The 18816-nt window shown below is 38.9% G+C and overlaps 1 protein-coding gene across 3 annotated transcripts; it reads left to right on the top strand.

Moving 5' to 3' along the window:
• Window positions 1–10543: 10543 nt before the first annotated feature.
• On the top strand, window positions 10544–18351 carry tank (TRAF family member-associated NFKB activator). 3 transcript variants are annotated; one of them, XM_072397112.1, is made up of 8 exons: window positions 10544–10743; window positions 11729–11870; window positions 12063–12171; window positions 12304–12374; window positions 13080–13138; window positions 13281–13399; window positions 16866–17275; window positions 17933–18351. In XM_072397112.1, exons 2-8 carry the CDS (start codon window positions 11772–11774, stop codon window positions 18101–18103), a joined length of 1038 nt encoding a protein of 345 aa, XP_072253213.1. In that variant the 5' UTR covers window positions 10544–10743; window positions 11729–11771; the 3' UTR covers window positions 18104–18351. The 3 variants fall into 3 exon arrangements, with proteins under 3 accessions (XP_072253213.1, XP_072253214.1, XP_072253212.1); XM_072397113.1 differs by having other exon boundaries at window positions 10544–10828; XM_072397111.1 differs by lacking the exon at window positions 10544–10743 and adding an exon at window positions 10928–11068.
• Window positions 18352–18816: the final 465 nt, after the last annotated feature.

Genomic DNA, 18816 nt, shown 5'->3' with positions numbered 1-18816 from the left:
GTCTGACGCTGCGGCCATGGGACAAACCATTTGGCTCCCAGCGTAGGGGGGAGGGGGGTTGTTAGCAAGGTTGCCCAAATGCAGAACAACGCCCACGCCTTTCATGTTAATCATGTAATCAAAAGCTGTTTTGCTGTGAACTGTAATTACAAACTTGAAGTTCAGATTAATCGTAGCGTCATTTTTAATCAAACACACGACACCCAAACGCCGTCTCTACCTCTGATGCTGTTTGTTTATTGAGGGATGCATACCAAACGTTCCACGGTGCCAAAGGTGGTCCTGGATGTGATAGTTTGTGTACTTTACTGTTACGAGAGGCATGTAAAATCAAGTTCTGTGTTAAGGATTTTTATTAGCTATCTATCTATCTATCTATCTATCTATCTATCTATCTATCTATCTATCTATCTATCTATCTATCTATCTATCTATCTATCTATCTATCTATCTATCTATCTATCTATCTATCTATCTATCTATCTATCTATCTATCTATCTATCTATCTATCTATCTATCTATCTATCTATCTAGAGTTATGGATCGACTTATCCACAGCACATTTCCCCATAGTCTAACCCAAGATAAACAATAGAAATAGTTTAAAAATGCAGATATAATTCCTAGTATTTATGTATATGAAATCAGTATTGAGTGGCACATTGCCTGTTGTGAAAACTAAACTTTTTTAAAGTATATAAAGTGCTTTAGCATCCCAAACAAAATTCAAACTCTTTAGCGTTGGGTGTGGACATAATAGTGCAGTTTTTGGAAACCTCTGGAAATATGAAAACTTGTCTGGCTCAAAACCACCAGAGAAAATTGGGAAAATATGTTGTCCTGCTTGGTTATGAACAGATCCTTTTATGAGTAGGTTTTGCAACAGAGCAAATAAAAAAAAATGATCAGGAAGATGTGGTTTCTATTACGGATTTTTCTGCAGTATGACTCTAGTAATGTGAGCAATGGCTGGTTGTGGAGGCAACATAAATGAATGTGTCTTTAGTGAACCTTGCAAGATGGGTTATAAATAAAAGCCATTATAGCACCTCTGACATCTGCTGATTTGAAAACCAATCTTGTTCTGATTTCATACAACCCTTAAACATTTTTTTTCTTTTGTCAGCCCCCTTGATATTGGTTTAGGTAGCAGCTATTTTGCATGAGCTGTGCACAGTATATTATTTCAACAACTTATCATACTACTGTGTGTGCTTTAACTGGAAAGAACACGAGCTGAGATGTGCTCTGGCTGTAAAACAAAAACATGCAACTTACGAATCACTGAAAGGATCCCCGTGAGTCCACTATGACATCAGTTTCAAGTATGGAATGGTTTGGATCAATATGATATGTGGTAAGGCAACTTAAATGAAACCAAAGGTCAGCAGTCTTGTAGAGAAGTTCACAAGGCCAACAGGAGTCAATGGGTCAGGCATTAGAGGAAAGGGAGGGAGGTCTGATTCAGCACTCTAGCCAGGATGCCGGGGGGTGGGCGGGTCTCTGTAGACAATCTGGCAATTGAACCACCTTTTATGAAACCCTGAATGAAAAGGTTATCTCTGATACACGTGTTTGTAGCTCAGAAAAAAAGAAAAAAAATCAGTAAGAAAACTAATGAAATTAAAAACATGCCATTAAAGCACACAGAAAAGGCTACTTTGATATGAGCTGGCAATAGAAGAGTAAACGTTGGGCAGAGTGTATGTAATTATTCTGAAGGAGATCTTCATACATGATGGTGCAGGTTCAGATTGGGCATCAATAATCGCTGAAACGGGCACAAACATGCTTAGGTGAAAAGTTTACAGGATCACCAAAACACAAACCCATACACACACACTCATGGATACAGAGGCTTCCACTCACATATGCACATTGGGTATTTCCAAGAAATCAAGTAAGGCTATTTTAAGACATTGAGCTATCTCTTCCACTTGTTCACACCTCTCTGAGGTCATAAAAGACAACAGTGTTGCACAGAGTTATAGCAGCTCCAGGACACTGTAAGAAACACTTTGGTATACTATTATGTCTGAATGGATGGTTAAGGTTAAATGCCATATCATCTTCAGTGCTTCACAGGAAGGCCCAATAAACTTTAGATATGAGCCATAATACACAGTGCTTGTCCACTTTATCTACTCTCACATACCATCTGGACAGCTCGTGGTGGATGGTTTATAATGTGTAATGACTGCATCATAAAGAAAGTTTGACAAAACATTGAAGCATTTATATATTTGATTAATGTCTATTTGCATTTCCACTGGTTTAGACTCACGATATGCCAAAACAGTCCACAGCTATTTGGTCAAGTTCCTCTGTGAATGAGGCAAGGATTTAGATTAGCATATTTAGTAACGTTCTCTTATTGATAATTTAATAAATGTGTGAATTGGGTAATGGATTAAGCACTCTTACAAGTAATTGTTATTTTCAAAGGCTACCAATTGCCAAAGTCCAAACCTACACGGGCACAGAGTGGCTCTTAGTTGTTTTCATTGATATAAGTCCTTTCTCACAAGAAAATGTGTAATAGGCACACATGTCCATATGCCCAAAACATGGTTGTGTCGCCATAAACGCAGAGAAATTGTGACTTCGTAACTTTTTGCAGTAGGTGTTGTTTTGCTAAGGTTGCGTTCAGGTGACGTGAGTTTGTATTCCCAAATATATGTATTTTTTTTTAAAGCCTAACTTTAGGAACGCTTTTATTAATGTCCAAACCTAACCATGGATTTTGTGGCACCACCGTTCAGGTCTTTCTATTTCCTTGTTTTGAACATGTACAATAATAGTTGTGCAAGATCTCATTTGTGACAGTTTAACATACTGTAAAAGGTGAGCATGATGCAATTTTCAAGAGGAAATATAGGCATGCAGTATTTTTCAAACCTTGGAAATGTTGAGATTTTGCAGGCTACTTTTTCCAACGGAGCTATCCATGTGTGAGATTGTAGAGCAAATATACTTGTTTTCCCCCATTTTGTTTTGGCCAAGTAGAGCTGCACTGTTAATTAGCTGCACCACACCACTTATGGCAGAAAATCAAAGCAATGAAAGTGGTCTTTAATTGATTAACTCTCTGCTGTCTTTAATTGAGGAGCTGGTATGGGGGGTCGGTTCATGACAACTCCTCTCAGTTATCCAAATATGAATGAGTAACTTGACAGATCTATAATGAAAAATTGCCGACTAATGTTTTGTGGTGCCTGAAATAGATGCTTAAGTGACTGGATGGTCTTTGATAGTCTTTATTAAAGGATTCTTGGGAATCTCTCTTCATGTGGTACCCAACCTGGACTTAATTTAGAGCAGTGTGTCAATTCTTTCAGTTAAAAGAGTCACAAAACATTCGAAACCTTAAAATATACTATATTTTACTCATGTATAAAGTAACACCTTAAGCTCAAAATTATGGTCCAATAATTAAAGCTGTAGCATGATATTGTACATGCTTACTAATTTTTAGTTTTCGATTCAGGCTTAAATGACTATGTATAATGAGGAAATGATAACGTATCATTCTGATTCAGATATCAGGCTTTCCAGCTATTTTTTTGACACCGTACAGGTGTTCATTGTGTCATTACACAATATGTTCTTTTTCATATTTGTTTCTATAATTGTCCACATGTATAATATTTGGTTGGTTTTTCACAGACATTTTCAAGACCACATTTGCAAATTGTCCAATGTATTAGAGGAAAGAGCAGCAGGAGAGGTTTCATTGTGGAGCTTGGGCTTCATTTTGTAAATGTCCCACAAGAGTAATACGTGTACAAAGGCACTTCTTTCAGGCTTGACACTGACATAAAGAGCAGCCCCGTCGGGCTGTTTCATTGTGTTCATTTTGCTGCCGGGCAACTCTCCAAACTTTATTGTAAACATTGTATGGTGCTGTTCAGCCTCAGCATAATGTCATTGTCTGCACTGTCACCACAGCAGTAGAAACATTCTCCTGACAGCCAAGTTTGATATTTAAAGTTTATTTTTGGTGGAGACAACCTTTAACATTGATTTCCAAACAGTCTTGAAAGGGAATGTGAGAGCAGGCTTACTCCATTCTGATGAGACATTTACGTGCGTGCCATGAAAGGATTATAATCCCTATTAAGATAAATAAATGTTCGATTGGAAAAACAAAGATATTCCAAAAGGGTCATTTGGATAATGATGAGTGCCATTTTAATGGGGTTGCAATAACAGATTGTGTTGCACGTAGCTTTGAGGCAGCTTTTGTGTTACACATTTATAAGCATCACATCCAACGCAATCAAAACAGATTCAAAAGCCACTGATATTGAACAAGACTCTTGCTCCAGAAATCTGTTCAAGAATTCATCAAATGGCAGGATTTTACATTGTTTTCATTGTGGGATAATGGACTTTCCAAACCCTTCTTAACCTCATATATCCTTTCACTCCTTATGGTTTTGCTCTGTTCAAACTGACTCTCTCCACCATTTTACAACCCTTTTTCCAAAAACAGACGAAAAATGTTGTAAAAGTTACATGAAAGAAAGAATGCAATAATGTGTACGTATATGTATATGTATTGAAATTCTTTTTGGGAATCACGGGCCGAGAATTATCTTTGGTAAAGAGGAAAGAGTCATCAGACCACAGCTCAAAAGCCACAACCGGTGATGGTATGGGAGCACAAAATGTACACAGCCTGGGAAAGAAGCACATCTGTTAAGCCACTGTTAAGACCTTAATTGGACTTTTTAGTCCGTTGCTTTCAAAGTATCAGCCGTCAATATAATTGCATCAATAAATACTAATACCAATCATGTCCACTGTGCTTAGTATTTTTCAGGAAATGTCATCAGGCACAAATATAGCGTATCACAACAACAACAGCAAAATGCAGCTTTTAGGATAACAGCCTCTACAGAGAGCTAAACAATGGAAACATACTATATAAGATCTAAGCTACTCCTTAAGTCGGGATATGCAACACTCTGTGCCTTGGTTTGCAGAAATTCCATCTATTCCCATGAAGATTCTGGTATTTAGATGTTCTAATCTTATTCGTATCAGCCAAACTGCACTTTGTGGGAAACAGACACCATGTGACCATCCAAAATCCCCCATCTGTCACAGACAAATTAGAAATCATTACAAAGGTTAAAGCACAGCCATAAGCTGCTGGCTCACCTTCAATATACTTTAAGATGATTGTACTGGCATAAAGGTCAATCACTTAAAATATGTTACAACTTACAAAGTTACAATTCTCTCATCAAAAATGGTACAAATCACACAATAGCTGACATCAAAGGGGTTTACTGATACCTTTGAGAAACAGGATATATGCTTGATCAATCCTTAGAGACAATAAGAGAATGTAGAGTTAGTTTCTTCATGCTGATGCGCTTGCATATATTGCAAACTACTCTCTTTCAGTATGAGCGCTGTGGTTTAGCTCGTGTTAACAGGAACAGGGAGAGAACTTCCTCTCGTTATCAATCAGGAAATTCTATAAGCATGCAGGAAAGCCTCCTTGCAGTATTTCTGCTTAGTTGAAAACCGTCAACAGAAACATGAGATAGGTGACACGAGTGCACAAATACAACTGTGATTTAACCCAAGTTGAAAGGGACAGATCCATTGTCTGTTTTTGCTTCTCCCTTGGATTTGGTTGACATATACTGTATCTATGTATATATGTATATATAAAAAACACCCTTCTGTCTACAACAGCTCTTTACAATTTTGGTCCAGGTGACAATCATAAAAGGCCCTGTTAAGACTTAGAAAATAACGACCGTGTAAAATTCTACGACCTTTGCATAGTTATTATTTCTGTTGATATCATTTTCCTTTCCCTCAGAGTTTGTGTGTCTCTTGCGCGCCTGCTTTCTTTTCATTCTCCCTCACCTCCCTCTGGGCTCCTGAAATCTGATCTGTGTGTTTCTCCCAACATTCTTGCTCTCCCCTCCTCCCCCGTACATGCCAGAGTCCTCGGCTCAGCCCTCTGTCAGATCTCAAGTTTCTGCAGACCTACAGCAGATTGTTTATTTTTATAGACATGGAGGAAACATGGATGGATCCTTTCTCGGCTTAAGATTTACTGCTGAACCAGGGTCCAGTGTGATCGTGTATTTAGAATAGGATTCCTTATAACAGCAAACGTAGTATATTTTTCGCTCCCAAGACATCACAAAGGACAATGAGATTGTCCGCTTGGGGAGTATAATGTTATAGGGGATCACATCAGCTGAAACATGATGGTACTGTGGTTACAAACAATCTACCGAGCCTACTAATTCTGAAGGTTGTGGACATACATTCATGAATGAAGAAAAGCATCAGTGGTGTGAAAATGCAAATATAAAACAATCTTTTTTTTTTTTATATCTTTATTTATTCAGCCACTCAGTAAAGAACAAATGTGTTTGGTACAATCAATCAAAGCCTTTTAAAGTGACTGAAAAGGCACAGGCTTAAGCGTAATGCTTATATTTAAGCCTGTCCTATTGAAAAAAAAAATCAAGCTACCCATCAATATACGTTTTTACAAGTACAAGAAAAATAAATGAATAATAATAGTGAATGAAAAAACAAAAACAAAACAGAGTTGCATCCAATAAAGTGACAGTCAAATAAAAGAATAGTTAAGTGAAATCATAAATAAACACTAAATCCTTTACAAATTATGAATGCTTATAACCCTCAAAGCATGCTTTAGAAGCCATCCTTTTGAAAACCAAAAACGAACTACAATTTCTTAAATTTATACTTGCATAATTCCTGCTTTATTTCATTGCAGACAGTTTGAACAGTTTTAAATCCAAAAAGTCAAGACAGTAAAGCTTCTAACTCCTTGTAATTTATGTCAATACATTTATTTATATCAACAGCAATTCCTCTCACAGCACTTCAAAGACATTATGGCATTTATTTAGGTATTTATGATTTTTGAATTGTTTTGTGAAAAAATGCATAGACGTCTCTGGAGAAGATATGTTGCTCTAAAATCTCAAGAACTTTTCTGCATTATTGCTGCCATCACAGAAGTGTAAATGAGCTCCACCAAGAGAACCGATACAACCTCATATCATCACAGAGCCTGGCTTTAAGGCTTGTAGCTGATAACAGTTCAATTGTCCACAACTCCTATTTATTACGAAAACAGATCTTGAACACTGATTGGTCTGAGAACAAGACATGTTTCCTCTGTGTGACGGTCCATCTGTGACGTCTCGGACAGCAGAGAAGTTGATGCTGCCTCTGGAGAAGCCGGTTAACTTAACTTAACTTAACTTAAGCTTCTATTTTGCACAGTAAAGTTTGACGTGACATTCATAAATGTAACGCTATACTGTAGTGCCTAACAAAGGTTTCCCACTGTAATTTCTTGCCCATATAAATGAATGTTCTCCATGCTATGCTGTCTGAGGGATCATAGGTTATGTGTGTCCAACTTTGGCTAGCAGCCATGCAATGAATTCTCCCATTTCCTTGAATGGCTTAATGGTATTACATTCTACATTCTACAAACGTTGTGTTTAAATCTTTCAATAAATCTGTCTGTTGTCTTCATTGATATACTCAAAAGAATTTCCCGTCTTCCATCAAGACTCAACCTCTAACAACATTTGTACCAAATCATGAGTGCAGTCATCTGGTCAGATCACTAGTTTGAAATAACATCATTATCATTTTATTTCTTTTTAGTCAAACCTAATTTCTCGTGCTGGATTGCCCCCGTCCAAACTTTTGGGCATTTGTTGCAGGGCTGAAATGGAAATACTGATGCATACAAATTGCGTTCACAAAGAAAAATAAGAAATATCTTGTGTTTAATCACTTTTCACCATTCCATCCTATTTTTTGTTGATTTAGGATTTTATCAAATCAGTGATACAATGTCTTCCATAGAACCAGGGGCAAAAAGATCCAAATACATCAGCGATGTTTGGGAAAAAGAGCATATAAACCCCAGAGATCATCTCTGCATAAATCTTCGAGGGCTCTCTGCAGCACTAAAGCCCCCTTTGTTAGTGATGAGGTCAGGGTATTAGACATAAACATCTTTGGGAGACACATTTCTCATCAGGCAGAAATCTCTGCTCGCATATGTCTGTTTTAAAGTGCTCCTTGATTGAATAGATGTTTAAAAGGTAGAATTTTTTTTTTTTATAACAAGCACAAGACCATATTGTAATCCCCTTCCTTCAGCATGAATTGTTCAATAAAGTGCAAATACCATGTGGTTTCACAATAAAGGAAATGCACACAGTTGAGGGAAATGTAAGATAATTGATAGCACACGTCTTTCGGCATGTGTTTGTATCTCACAGTAATGCTTGGCGGATCTTTGCGAAGGCGGGCCCGATTTCTGAGTATCGCAAGGGGAGACTGAAGAAATAGCATTCATTTCATTCTTTTGAGAAAAATGAAATCAAAAAGATCAGAGTCGCATGTAAAAGAGAACAGTGTTTCTCGTGCTGTTTCATGTCTGCATATAGTTGAGCATTTGTTTAATCCCATTTTCTAGTGTTTTCTTGAAATACACAACATGCTGTGCAGCCAGCTGAGTAATAGAATTTCCTTCTCAGGAAATATGAACAAAGGGAGAATTGTGAGCTGAACAGAGAGAGAAAATGGTGATTGAGGTGAATGATTGTGTGGTCATTGAAATGACTCATATGCCTAACTAAGTGTTCAGTTGTAGCATCATTGCTTATCAGTATACCACAGTCTGAGTGACATTTTTCATTACCAGAACCACAAGACCAGGGCTATGTAAGACTGCCAGGAGTTCAAAGCGACCATGAAAAAGTATGCGAAAACCTTAAGATTGCTCGCCGCTCTCTTAGAGGAAGCCAAAAGCATGAATTAGAGTTGTCTGTGGCGGTCTGGGTCTGTAAGTCATTCTCAGCAGGAGCAGAGGTTGAGGTTGGAATGTCATCCGAGGTCAGAGATGACAACCTCAGTAAAAGGACTCGGGGAAATGACCCCTAGAGGAGCATGTTCGCTGAAGCCCCATTGCTATAAACAGGTCACGTGAAGGTCTGCACTAATTCAGACCCATGACAGAGGCAAGAGATGCTAATTCACATGTCCTGCTTTGTCATTTGTAAACACTTTTGGAGTAAATCAGGTATAGCCTGTGTCTGATTCAATTATTTAGCTTTAATAGTACAACGTGCACATCTTCCCTGTGTAAAAGAAATACAAAAACTAAAAGACATGTGTTTTGTTACAACAAAGCTTATGAATGCCTCATTTTTTTCCACACAAAAGAAGTATGTTAGTCAAAGATTCCAGCAAAAATGGCAAAGGTTATCTAATATACCGTTGTGTTAGAAAGTTAGGCAATGATAGAAAATACTGTAAAATACACTTATATATTAGTACAGTACAAAAGATACAATAGTGCTTACAGCTTGGGAGGATAGAGCATGAATTACCTCTACACAGTGAGTTCAATTACTCTCCAGTTGGTGAAAAGCTTAATCTCAAAAAGTCACTCTTAGATGCCATCTACTGGATGTTCTCTCAGTGCTAGCATTTGTTTGATTGGATCGTGGGGGAATTTGAACAAGGCCAGAAGTGACAGAGATGAATTAAGGCACAGATATATTTATCTCATAAACCATGTGCAGTCATAAAAATGCATAAAACGCTGCAGATTTCTATGAGTTGTGAGACCGTAGTTGTGTTGGACAGGATGGACATTGATTATCATATCAGCAGAGCACTGCACCCACTTGCACATCTATTCTTGACTCTAGAGTTGCACATCATTTCCATCATAATGGATACACCTTTGAACCCAAACTTATCTATTGTCATGACAAATTTGGATTCAAAGAGAATTGTTATGGGTAGTTTTCTGAGCTTAACTGCGAGTGAGTGTAAATCAACGTTTATTTATGACTGTGTGCATGCACAACACACGTGTTTATCTGAACATTTGTACATCCGCTCTTAATTTGAATGTGTTTGTTTGACTTAATGACTTTTTATTTCATTCAGTGCACTCTGAGTTGAGTTGTGAATTAAAAGTGTTTTACTTGTGCGTCACCTGTTTCCAAGGCTGATCCCCACAGCCTCCGAAAATCCCAAATTTGCTGCGTATCAACTGGCGATTTCCCATTTGATGAACAGTGAGTAATATCAGCTCAAGCAGGCCCAGCAGACTTGCATATCATGTGATGTTGTCATTTTTAAGAGCGTCATGCTCATAAAACCATCTTAATAAACTGGTGTTTAATAGTCATCACAACACAGGGCCAAAGGCAAATTATTTGCCAACTCGAAGCGGACATGTTTGTTACAGCTTCATTTCCATGACAGAAAGCTGTAAGTCTTTCGACAGAATTGGCTTAAACGTTCGAGATGATAAGAAAGTTTTGCAAGGTAAAATGAGCACAGCATAACTCAGGTTTGGGGACAATTTTCACAGCACAGCAGTGGGTTTGCAGACGCGTTGGCTGGAAGAACCCTCAACCAGCAAACCACCCTGCTCTCCTCTGAGCTCCACGCTGATTGGCCCGGATGGAGCAAAGGCGGAAGTCTACAGAACGGGGGGATTCCCCGAGGGAAGTTCCCAACTCAACTAGGCTATGTTAAAAAAAAAAAACGAAAAAAAAAAAAAGAGAAAAACTACATTGCCATATCCTCTCCGGCGCGAGACCGTAACTTTTCATCTGAACATCAGGCGACGACGCTGCGGTGGTGTCGAACAGCAAATTCGACTTTAAACAGTAACTCGAATGAAGGTAAGAGGACGCTCACACTGGCGGCGAAGTAGACGGATCTGAGGAGTTCTTACTCAACACCGGCTGAATGAGCTGTAGCCCAGAAGTGAGATACATTGAATAGAACACGGAACTGTGTGAACTGCCTTTTTTTTAATGGCACTTTAAAATGCCTCACTGCTGTGTTCCGGTAGCGTTTTTTTTTTGTATCATTTTCTAACTCAGCCTGTGGGCTGTACTGTAGTACTCATGCAGGAGCTGTTGGCGAGTAGAGCCACTGACAGATAGTAACTGTTACTGTGTCTTTTGCCATGGAGATCGCTCAATAATTGATGAAGAGCTCTTGGTAAGACTGTCTCAGCCTCTTTCTGGTTAAGCATCTATTCAACCCATTGGTGCTATTTATTACAACAGTGTATTACATAGCTGTATATGTCTCTAAACTACCCAGTGTTGTTTGATAATCCATACAAGCTAGAAAGCAAAAACATCTAAGGACTGTATCAGTATGATGATATACATGATATACTACAGTGCATATACATGACATGACGTGACATAAATGATTTGTCATTGATTTCCTGTACAGTAGTTTAGTTTCACTTAAAAGAAAAAAAACTCACTGAACTAGAACGAGGCCTTCATGTTTGAAATGTTTAGTTTGAAATGTTCCATTCCTATAAATTTGCCAGTGTTCACGGTAATCGGCAGGGTTATTCTGAAGATTGCATCATAAGGCTCGACTCAGTTTTTGGCATTGGGTTCCCTTCTTGTGTCAACAAGGCAAACAGTTCGGCAGCGATATAGATATTTATTGGTTATTTTGCTGTGACTTTAAACATGATAAGACTTGCAAAAAAAATAGCATCACCTGCACAATCTTTAAAACAAAAAAAAACTCTCAAAGGGATGCTTAAGGATGTTTTCCCAGGGTGCTTTAAGATTCTGCTCCTCTTCGGGAGCGGCTGTGGTTATGCTGTAAAACCTTTCCAAATTTCACTCGCAGGGCTCATGTCTGCCGTGTCAGTGATGATCGTGGAGCACAAGGCATGGAAAGGAACATTGGAGACCAGCTCAACAAAGCTTTTGAAGCTTATCGCCAGGTCTCCATCGAAAAGGACAATGCTAAGAAGGAGCTGCAGAAAATGGTAACGACACAAGCAGAGCAACTCTCTGCGACACGAGCCCGCCTTTGCCATTGTAGCGCAAATGATACGCCAAAGAGCAGCTTGGCTTCGCCAGCTTTCCACGAAAGCCTCAAGTCACTTAAAATGTGAAACTCCTCTGCCTTGTTTTTGCGTGTGTGTGGCAGAAAAATAACGTAAGCTATTTGTTTACAGACTGAATACTATGAGCGATACACTCAGGAACTTCAGAAGCAGATAGAAGACCAGCAGCAGCTGATTTCTGAACTTGAAGCTAAGTTGTCAGCAACGAGGCAACAATCAGGTCAGTGAGATGTGCCGCACAATCCCTCTACAGTATTGTGACAATGTGCACCAATTGCAACACAATTGATAGTGGACCTGTTTTGTCTGGCGCTATGTCACTCTGTCGATTTTTATTATATTGGATTCTTAGGGGAGATGAAATGTGAGCCCTGCAATCATGTCCTGGAAGGAGCCAGCACTTATAGGAAAACACAGTACCCGGTATGCTCACAGTTACACAAACTCCCAGAGCTCCATTCATGTCTTCTTGAAATTAAGGATGTGGATCCAGTAAATAACAGCTTCCTCTCGCACACATAGAAGTTGACAGTACTTCTGCTTAAATCGCCTGTTTCTATGTAAAATGGTGTTACAGGAACACATCACGCCTTTGCCCAATTTCAGGAGAAATAACCACCAAGTTCAGTCAGTTGTGTAGACCGTAAGTGATTTTCAAGCATTGCCTTTGTGGCTACAAGATGCCTGTCTTTTACTGTTAGTACCATCTTCTTTCCTCTGAGAACCTCTCTGGCTCTTCAGTTTTTGCCAGTAGATACGATCCTTTGTTGGAAGTCACTTTCAGGATAGTTGTAAGATATTCTGCTTCGGCTCCCCTCAAGACGTACTCTGGCAAAGAGGGAAATCCAAACTTTTCTCCAACCTCGCCGCTGCTAGATCTGTTGGATGTGGCCTGCAGTGCTGCTGTAAATGTATCCACGCACGTTGTGACCACTTTAACTTCACCAGATGGTGCTAGAGGATAATACGGCTGGGCACTACAGCAGCTTAAGCTTAGCTGTTACTGCTCAACCAACCAGGAAACATTTTTCACTTGTGATGTATAAATAAAAGTGCACACGTATCAACAACATGCCCTTGGATAATTGTTGTTAATGATCACTACAAATTCAATGTGTCTTTTTTCAGGAGACTATGGCCACTGTTGCTGTTGCTCCTAATTTGCCCGTCAACATCAGCGTTGACTAGTATGTGTCTCTCCTTGCAAGCTTTCTCTTTTTTTTTTTCCAATCATGGACACTATAGTTGAATTATTCATTTATTTCTTTTTTTAAATTTCCCCTTCAGTGTTTATTTATTTGTTTGTCTCTTCGTTCATTTATCCGACAGTCAGGACATGCTAGAGGCATTTGAAGCAATTCAAGGCAAATTCAGACAGATCCAGTCTCTAACCAGAAGACAAAAAGATCACCTGAAAAGGTTCCATGGAGGAAATGATGCATCAAACGGTAAAATATGTCTTCATTTTGTGTATTCTGAATCTAAGTATTTATTATCTTTTTTTTCTTATTATAGATTCTTACAAAAATGGGATGAATTTAGATGGGTTTTTTTTAATGTGTTTTAACAGCTTATTAGTTTTGTGTTTTTTTGATAAGATGGCGACTCGCTGATTGCACCTTTGAGCTATAGCTGACCTATGAATATAATAATAAATTTCTTAATAATTCTACTGATGAATGCTGGATGTTTGCTCCAGCACATTTTGCATGTTTGGATGGAAGATGTGGTTCAAGTCTGTGTTTTATGTAAATCATAGATAAACATAAAGAATCTTTTGTAAAGCCCTCCCCTCATAGGCACTTATTGAGCTTGTAAAACTTACAGCCCTTCATAAAAATACATTTTTATCATCAGCAATTTTAACTTATCGTCACCATGAAGACAATCCCTTCGTGCCTTATAATGGATTGGATGTAACATGAACTTTTTCCATAATTTGATATGAACAGACTTGCGAATATGCAAATTAGCCCCTCCTCTATCTGTGCCACTTGCCTGGCTGCTGTTGCTCACTCTCCACTCAACTCAACTCATTCTCTTTCCTTCTTGCCCGCCAACTCTTGGCGTCCTTGTATGTCAACTGATGTGGACTTCTGTGGACGGTCTGTAATGTCAGTGCGTTACAGCATGAAAATTAGGAAGAATGTCTACAGCAGAAAAGAACAAATAAAAGTAATTATTCCACGTGTTGTGGCGGCGCCACTCATCTAGGGATGAATGATAAATGAATATTGATACTGGCAAACATCTTCACACATTCTGTCCTCAAGACAGACCAGACACACATATCCATAGAGCTACGCTTACATCCAGAAACTACATTTGTTTTTGTCTCGTTCACAGTTGCTGTTCTTGTAATGTGTTCCCATGGTCTTTCCCATGATACTAAATTAATCTCGACGGCCTTTTTGGATACTTTGATTAGTCCGTTTACATGCGACATGGTGTATGCACCATGTGCGTTATGCCTAAATTTTGACAGGGCTTTATTGTCTGAAAATGCACAAAGCACTCACCGGAATTGCCGATCACAACATTTGTCTGCTGTTTGTAGAGCTAGCTGCGGTATTTTGGGAATATTTACAGCTTGTCGACTCTCTCAGTATTTTTACTACTTAAGATATTACAATTTGACACATAGAAACACCAAACAGTGGCATGGCATGGCATCAAATATAGCACCAGGATTAACCTTGCTGTCTGAATCTGGTTGTTGAGACCTTTGGCTCTTTGCTTCAGTTGCACATCACCTGATCATTTTTGTAAATCTTCCTTCATCTTTTTTGTGACAACTACAGAAGGGTTGAATTCGGGGATTTAGTGCTAATTTCTGTACTAGCAAAGTTCAGAAAGTTCATGGTCATTTATAAGTTCGTATATGCATTAGTGGAAGTTTTTATGTTGTTCTATAAGAGACAGGACACCTTGCATTTCCAAGGCCTTATCAGATCTTAGAATGAGGTAAATACAACCACAGATTAAGAACAATATATGAGATGTTTCACTGTGTCAAAAACGGAAAAAAAAACATGTTCAAAAGTTTTTAGAAGCATCTTTAGAGGCAATAACTTGAAATAATGTTTTTCTCTCACATTGTTATTTAGAACAACTAGTTTCCTTTTGTTTTTCAAGCATTGTCACCCCTCCATCACAGTTTGTTTTTCTCCAAATGTGCTGTTGTTCTTCCTCGTCTGTCCAAAGGAAGTAGTTCCAGACGTTTTGTGGTTTGTTCAGATGCGACTTTGTTGGGCTGCCCTTTTCTTTCCAGAGCGAAGAGGCCTCCTCCTGCAACCCTTCCAAACCAACTATACTTGTTCAGTCTTTTTCTAATTGTACTATCATGAACTTTAATATTTAACATGCTAACTGAGGCCTGTAGAGTCTGAGATGTAGCTCTTGGGATTTTCTTGTGCAATTTCTCTGAGCATTGCACTGTCTGACCTTTGGGCTGAACTTGCTGGAACATCCACACCTGAGAATTGGCAACTGTCTGGAATGTTTTCCACTTGTGAATAATCTTTCTCCCTGCAGAACGATGGACTCCACATAGTTTGGAAAGGTTCTTTTAACGCTTCACAGATTGATGGGCAGCAACAACTGCTTTTTAAGGATCATTGCTGAAGTCTCGCCTCCTTTTCATTATGTTAACACACACCTAAATGCTCCAGATCAACAAACTGCCGAAACCTCTGCTTTTATAGAGGTACCCACAGTGATGATGATCAGTCAATCAATATGTCTGTCCAAACTACCAGGGAAGCAGTAAGGATGTGCTTCGTTTCTCACATACTGCTTCTGCAGTTTGGCTTAGTTACTCTTAAACAAATAATGACACGGTTTAATAAGACATGTATTGAGGTCATACTTACCTAATGTTATCATCATGGTAAGGACCAGATACATTTTTATCATGTCCTGTGTTCTGGTTTTGAAACGCATTTTCTGATATTACGTGCAATGATCCACTATGTAATGAATCAAGAATTAAATGCTCAGAAAGTTAATTGAATAGATAAATAGTGCCAACAATTGGCCTGTTCAAAGGAGCAGAACCTTGGCTGGTTGTTCAAACGAGTGATGTGGCTGTTGTCTATCAGCACACCCGGAACAAATATTTTGGAGGAGGCCCTGTGACGTGTGCTGACTACGTTTCAAACATGTGTCAAACATGAAAGAATATTGTGGGGTTTTTAAATTTTTTTTTTTTATCTTTAGCAGTTTTAACTATTGACTATAAGTTGACAAACCAACTTAAACTGTAGGTCAGTGTTTAATGATAGATTGTGTTTTTTTGTATGCTAAACGCATCAGCTGATATGAATCAATCAACATACCGTAGTTATGGACCAGATTACATACATTTACACACTAAACCTAGTGTCACATCCTCGCCATTCCTTCACTGCTTGCGTCCCCCTTTTTCTGCCATGGTTACTTGCCCCAGCCATTTATGTGAAGGTGCTCAACATTGAGAATTTGGCTGACTGCAGTTGAGTGAGCATCTCTTAACATCATTGATAAGCTTTGGGTGCATACTGGATTTACACCAGATGACAAAGGAGAGCCTAACTTAAACGTCTTGATTGTGCCAACCTCACTTCAGAGATCTGGCGCAGAGATCCTGAGCCATAGAATGGACTACTTATTTCACTGCTATTAAAGAGGCTTTTCTTTTGGGTCATATACCTCTGCATATTGGGGCCAGTATTTGAATACTCTCAAGTGTTTCTTCTTCTTCTCCTTCTTTTTATTCATAACTTTATGTATTTATTTTATTTGTAACTTCTCAAGTCATACCAAGCCAAGTTGTCCTTTTAGCCATACTTTGAATATATATTAGCAAGCTGACAAAGAAAGAAAGAAAGAACAATAAGCATGGGAAAAATCTCACATCTTTTTGTCGTCTGACAGATCAGCATTTCTCCATGCCCATCCAGTGCACAGACCGAACCGCAGAGGCAGAGGCAGAAGCAGAAGCAGCCTTTTCCTCGGCTTTAAGGCCACCGGTGGAAATCTCTCACCTGCCCGCATCTCTTGCGTCCCGTGGCGCCCGCCAGGTGGACAGGGAATTGGTAGACTCTCTCACCAAACTCAGTGTCAAATTCCCACCCCCTGCGGACAGTGAATATGACTTCCTGAACAGTGCTCCAGAGAGAAACATTGTCCTGGCCATGACTGCGAAGCGGCCTCTAAGTAGCGTCTCTTCCACACTGACAGAGGAGGAGCCCGTGGAACTGCCAATGCCTTTTGTCTACCCTACGTCCCCCTCCCACTCAACATCATCTTCGCCCTCCCGGGAGAGCGTGCGAGGACCTCAGCAGGTGAGAAATACAGGAGAAGGTCTGAGAAGAGTAGTAGCAAATTATCAGTTTCTGATTGTTCTTTGCTAATGGAGGGATAAAACAGTGTGAAGTCCAAAAATATCCCCTTGCTTAAACTTGAACCGTATCACTGTGTAATGCGTGCTGATTTCTTCTTCCTCTTTTTTTTTTCTTCTTCATTTTAATTTACTTGAGCATGGATGCTCTGGTTATATTTGGCATCTTTACTTGAAAGTGTGAGCCAGATGGAAGAGCGTGTCTGAGTCTGATCTGAAGCAAGTTTGATGGTTTTCTGGGATTTTTTTTTTTTGCTGATGTGCATAAAAGCCTATTTAAAAACTGAATGATATACAGTAAGATCTAAAATTCGGTCCAGCTTTTCATTAAATGATATAAAGTACATGGGGATTTATGGTATAAATGCCTCGTGGTGCAGTTAGAGTTGCTGTTGTGTTATTTTGAATGAACACATTCATTGTAAGATACATTGACTATTTCTATTTGTTCAGTCTATGGACATCAGAAATGCAAAAATGTTTAAAGCAACAGCTGCTACAACTAAGTGCCTGGTGGTGGAGCGCCTTAATCGGGTGAGTGTAAAGATCGTTTCGAGTATAAATAATACATTGCTTTCTTCTGGTTAATCTTGCTCTGCAGTCTATCTGGAGCCCTGGGCTGTGTGATGCAGTTGATGTGGGGACAGAGCTGGAGACGCCTCCGAGCAGCAGCCCGGATAAATGCGCTTTCTGCCATGCTGTGGTTCCTCAGGACCAAATGAACAGCCACCTCTATTCGCATTTCTCTCCTAAGAATGAAGACGATAAGTGACATTGGAAGCAGAGACTGATGGGCAAAGGTCCCGACTACTTCACTTTTCATGGTCCAGTCCAGCCTGCCATGAAGTACAAGCGCTGTACAGGATTTTAAATGACACTGCAATAAGACTTGAATCCATTTATTTAATATTGAATTAAATGGTACACTTTGTTGCCCATGTTGATTTTCGAAAATCACAGTTATTTTACAGTGATGCATATGAAATATATGAGCAAATAAACCAATATTTACTCTTTCAACACTTTTTATCCTTTGAATTGTTTCTAACATTAAGATGTTTTGTAAGAATCTGTTCTAGGTTAGTATGCCCATTAAATTATTCATATATGATGTAAATCTATTGTCTTAAAAAGAAACGCTGTCAGTTATTTGCTATAATTTCGCCCTTTTATGTTTCCTCAAAGAACAGCAATATGTTACGTGTTAGAAATGCCAACATTATGCATCAAATCACTCGGGTGAATTCCTTACAGTGCCTTCACTGTGAATCCTTTCGTCGGAACAATTTGTAGCAGCTGTATATCATTCAAAGAACGGAGAACTCTGAAATCAGTTTAAAGATTACTAAACTATGTGTTCATTAAGGTTTTTTTTTAAATTTTTATATCAAAACCCATTATGAGATTGCAGATTGCACTTAACAGTAATCTGTTAAAAAGGCTCTTAAGTAAGTGAAATGTACATATTTTAGACTCCCGTTTAGC

The sequence above is a fragment of the Leuresthes tenuis genome, unplaced genomic scaffold, assembly GCF_036924035.1.
Source record: "Leuresthes tenuis unplaced genomic scaffold, fLeuTen1.0.hap1 SCAF_12, whole genome shotgun sequence".
NCBI classification, from domain to species: Eukaryota; Metazoa; Chordata; class Actinopteri; order Atheriniformes; family Atherinopsidae; genus Leuresthes; species Leuresthes tenuis.
The sequence above is the reverse complement of the archived record's forward strand: the minus strand, read 5'-3'. Positions and strand labels throughout refer to the sequence as shown.

Coding starts and splice junctions, on each gene's coding strand:
- tank (XM_072397111.1), top strand. Junction 13,139..13,280: donor GTCAACATCAGCGTTGACTA/GTATGTGTCTCT, acceptor TTTATCCGACAG/TCAGGACATGCTAGAGGCAT. Junction 13,400..16,865: donor AGGAAATGATGCATCAAACG/GTAAAATATGTC, acceptor GTCGTCTGACAG/ATCAGCATTTCTCCATGCCC.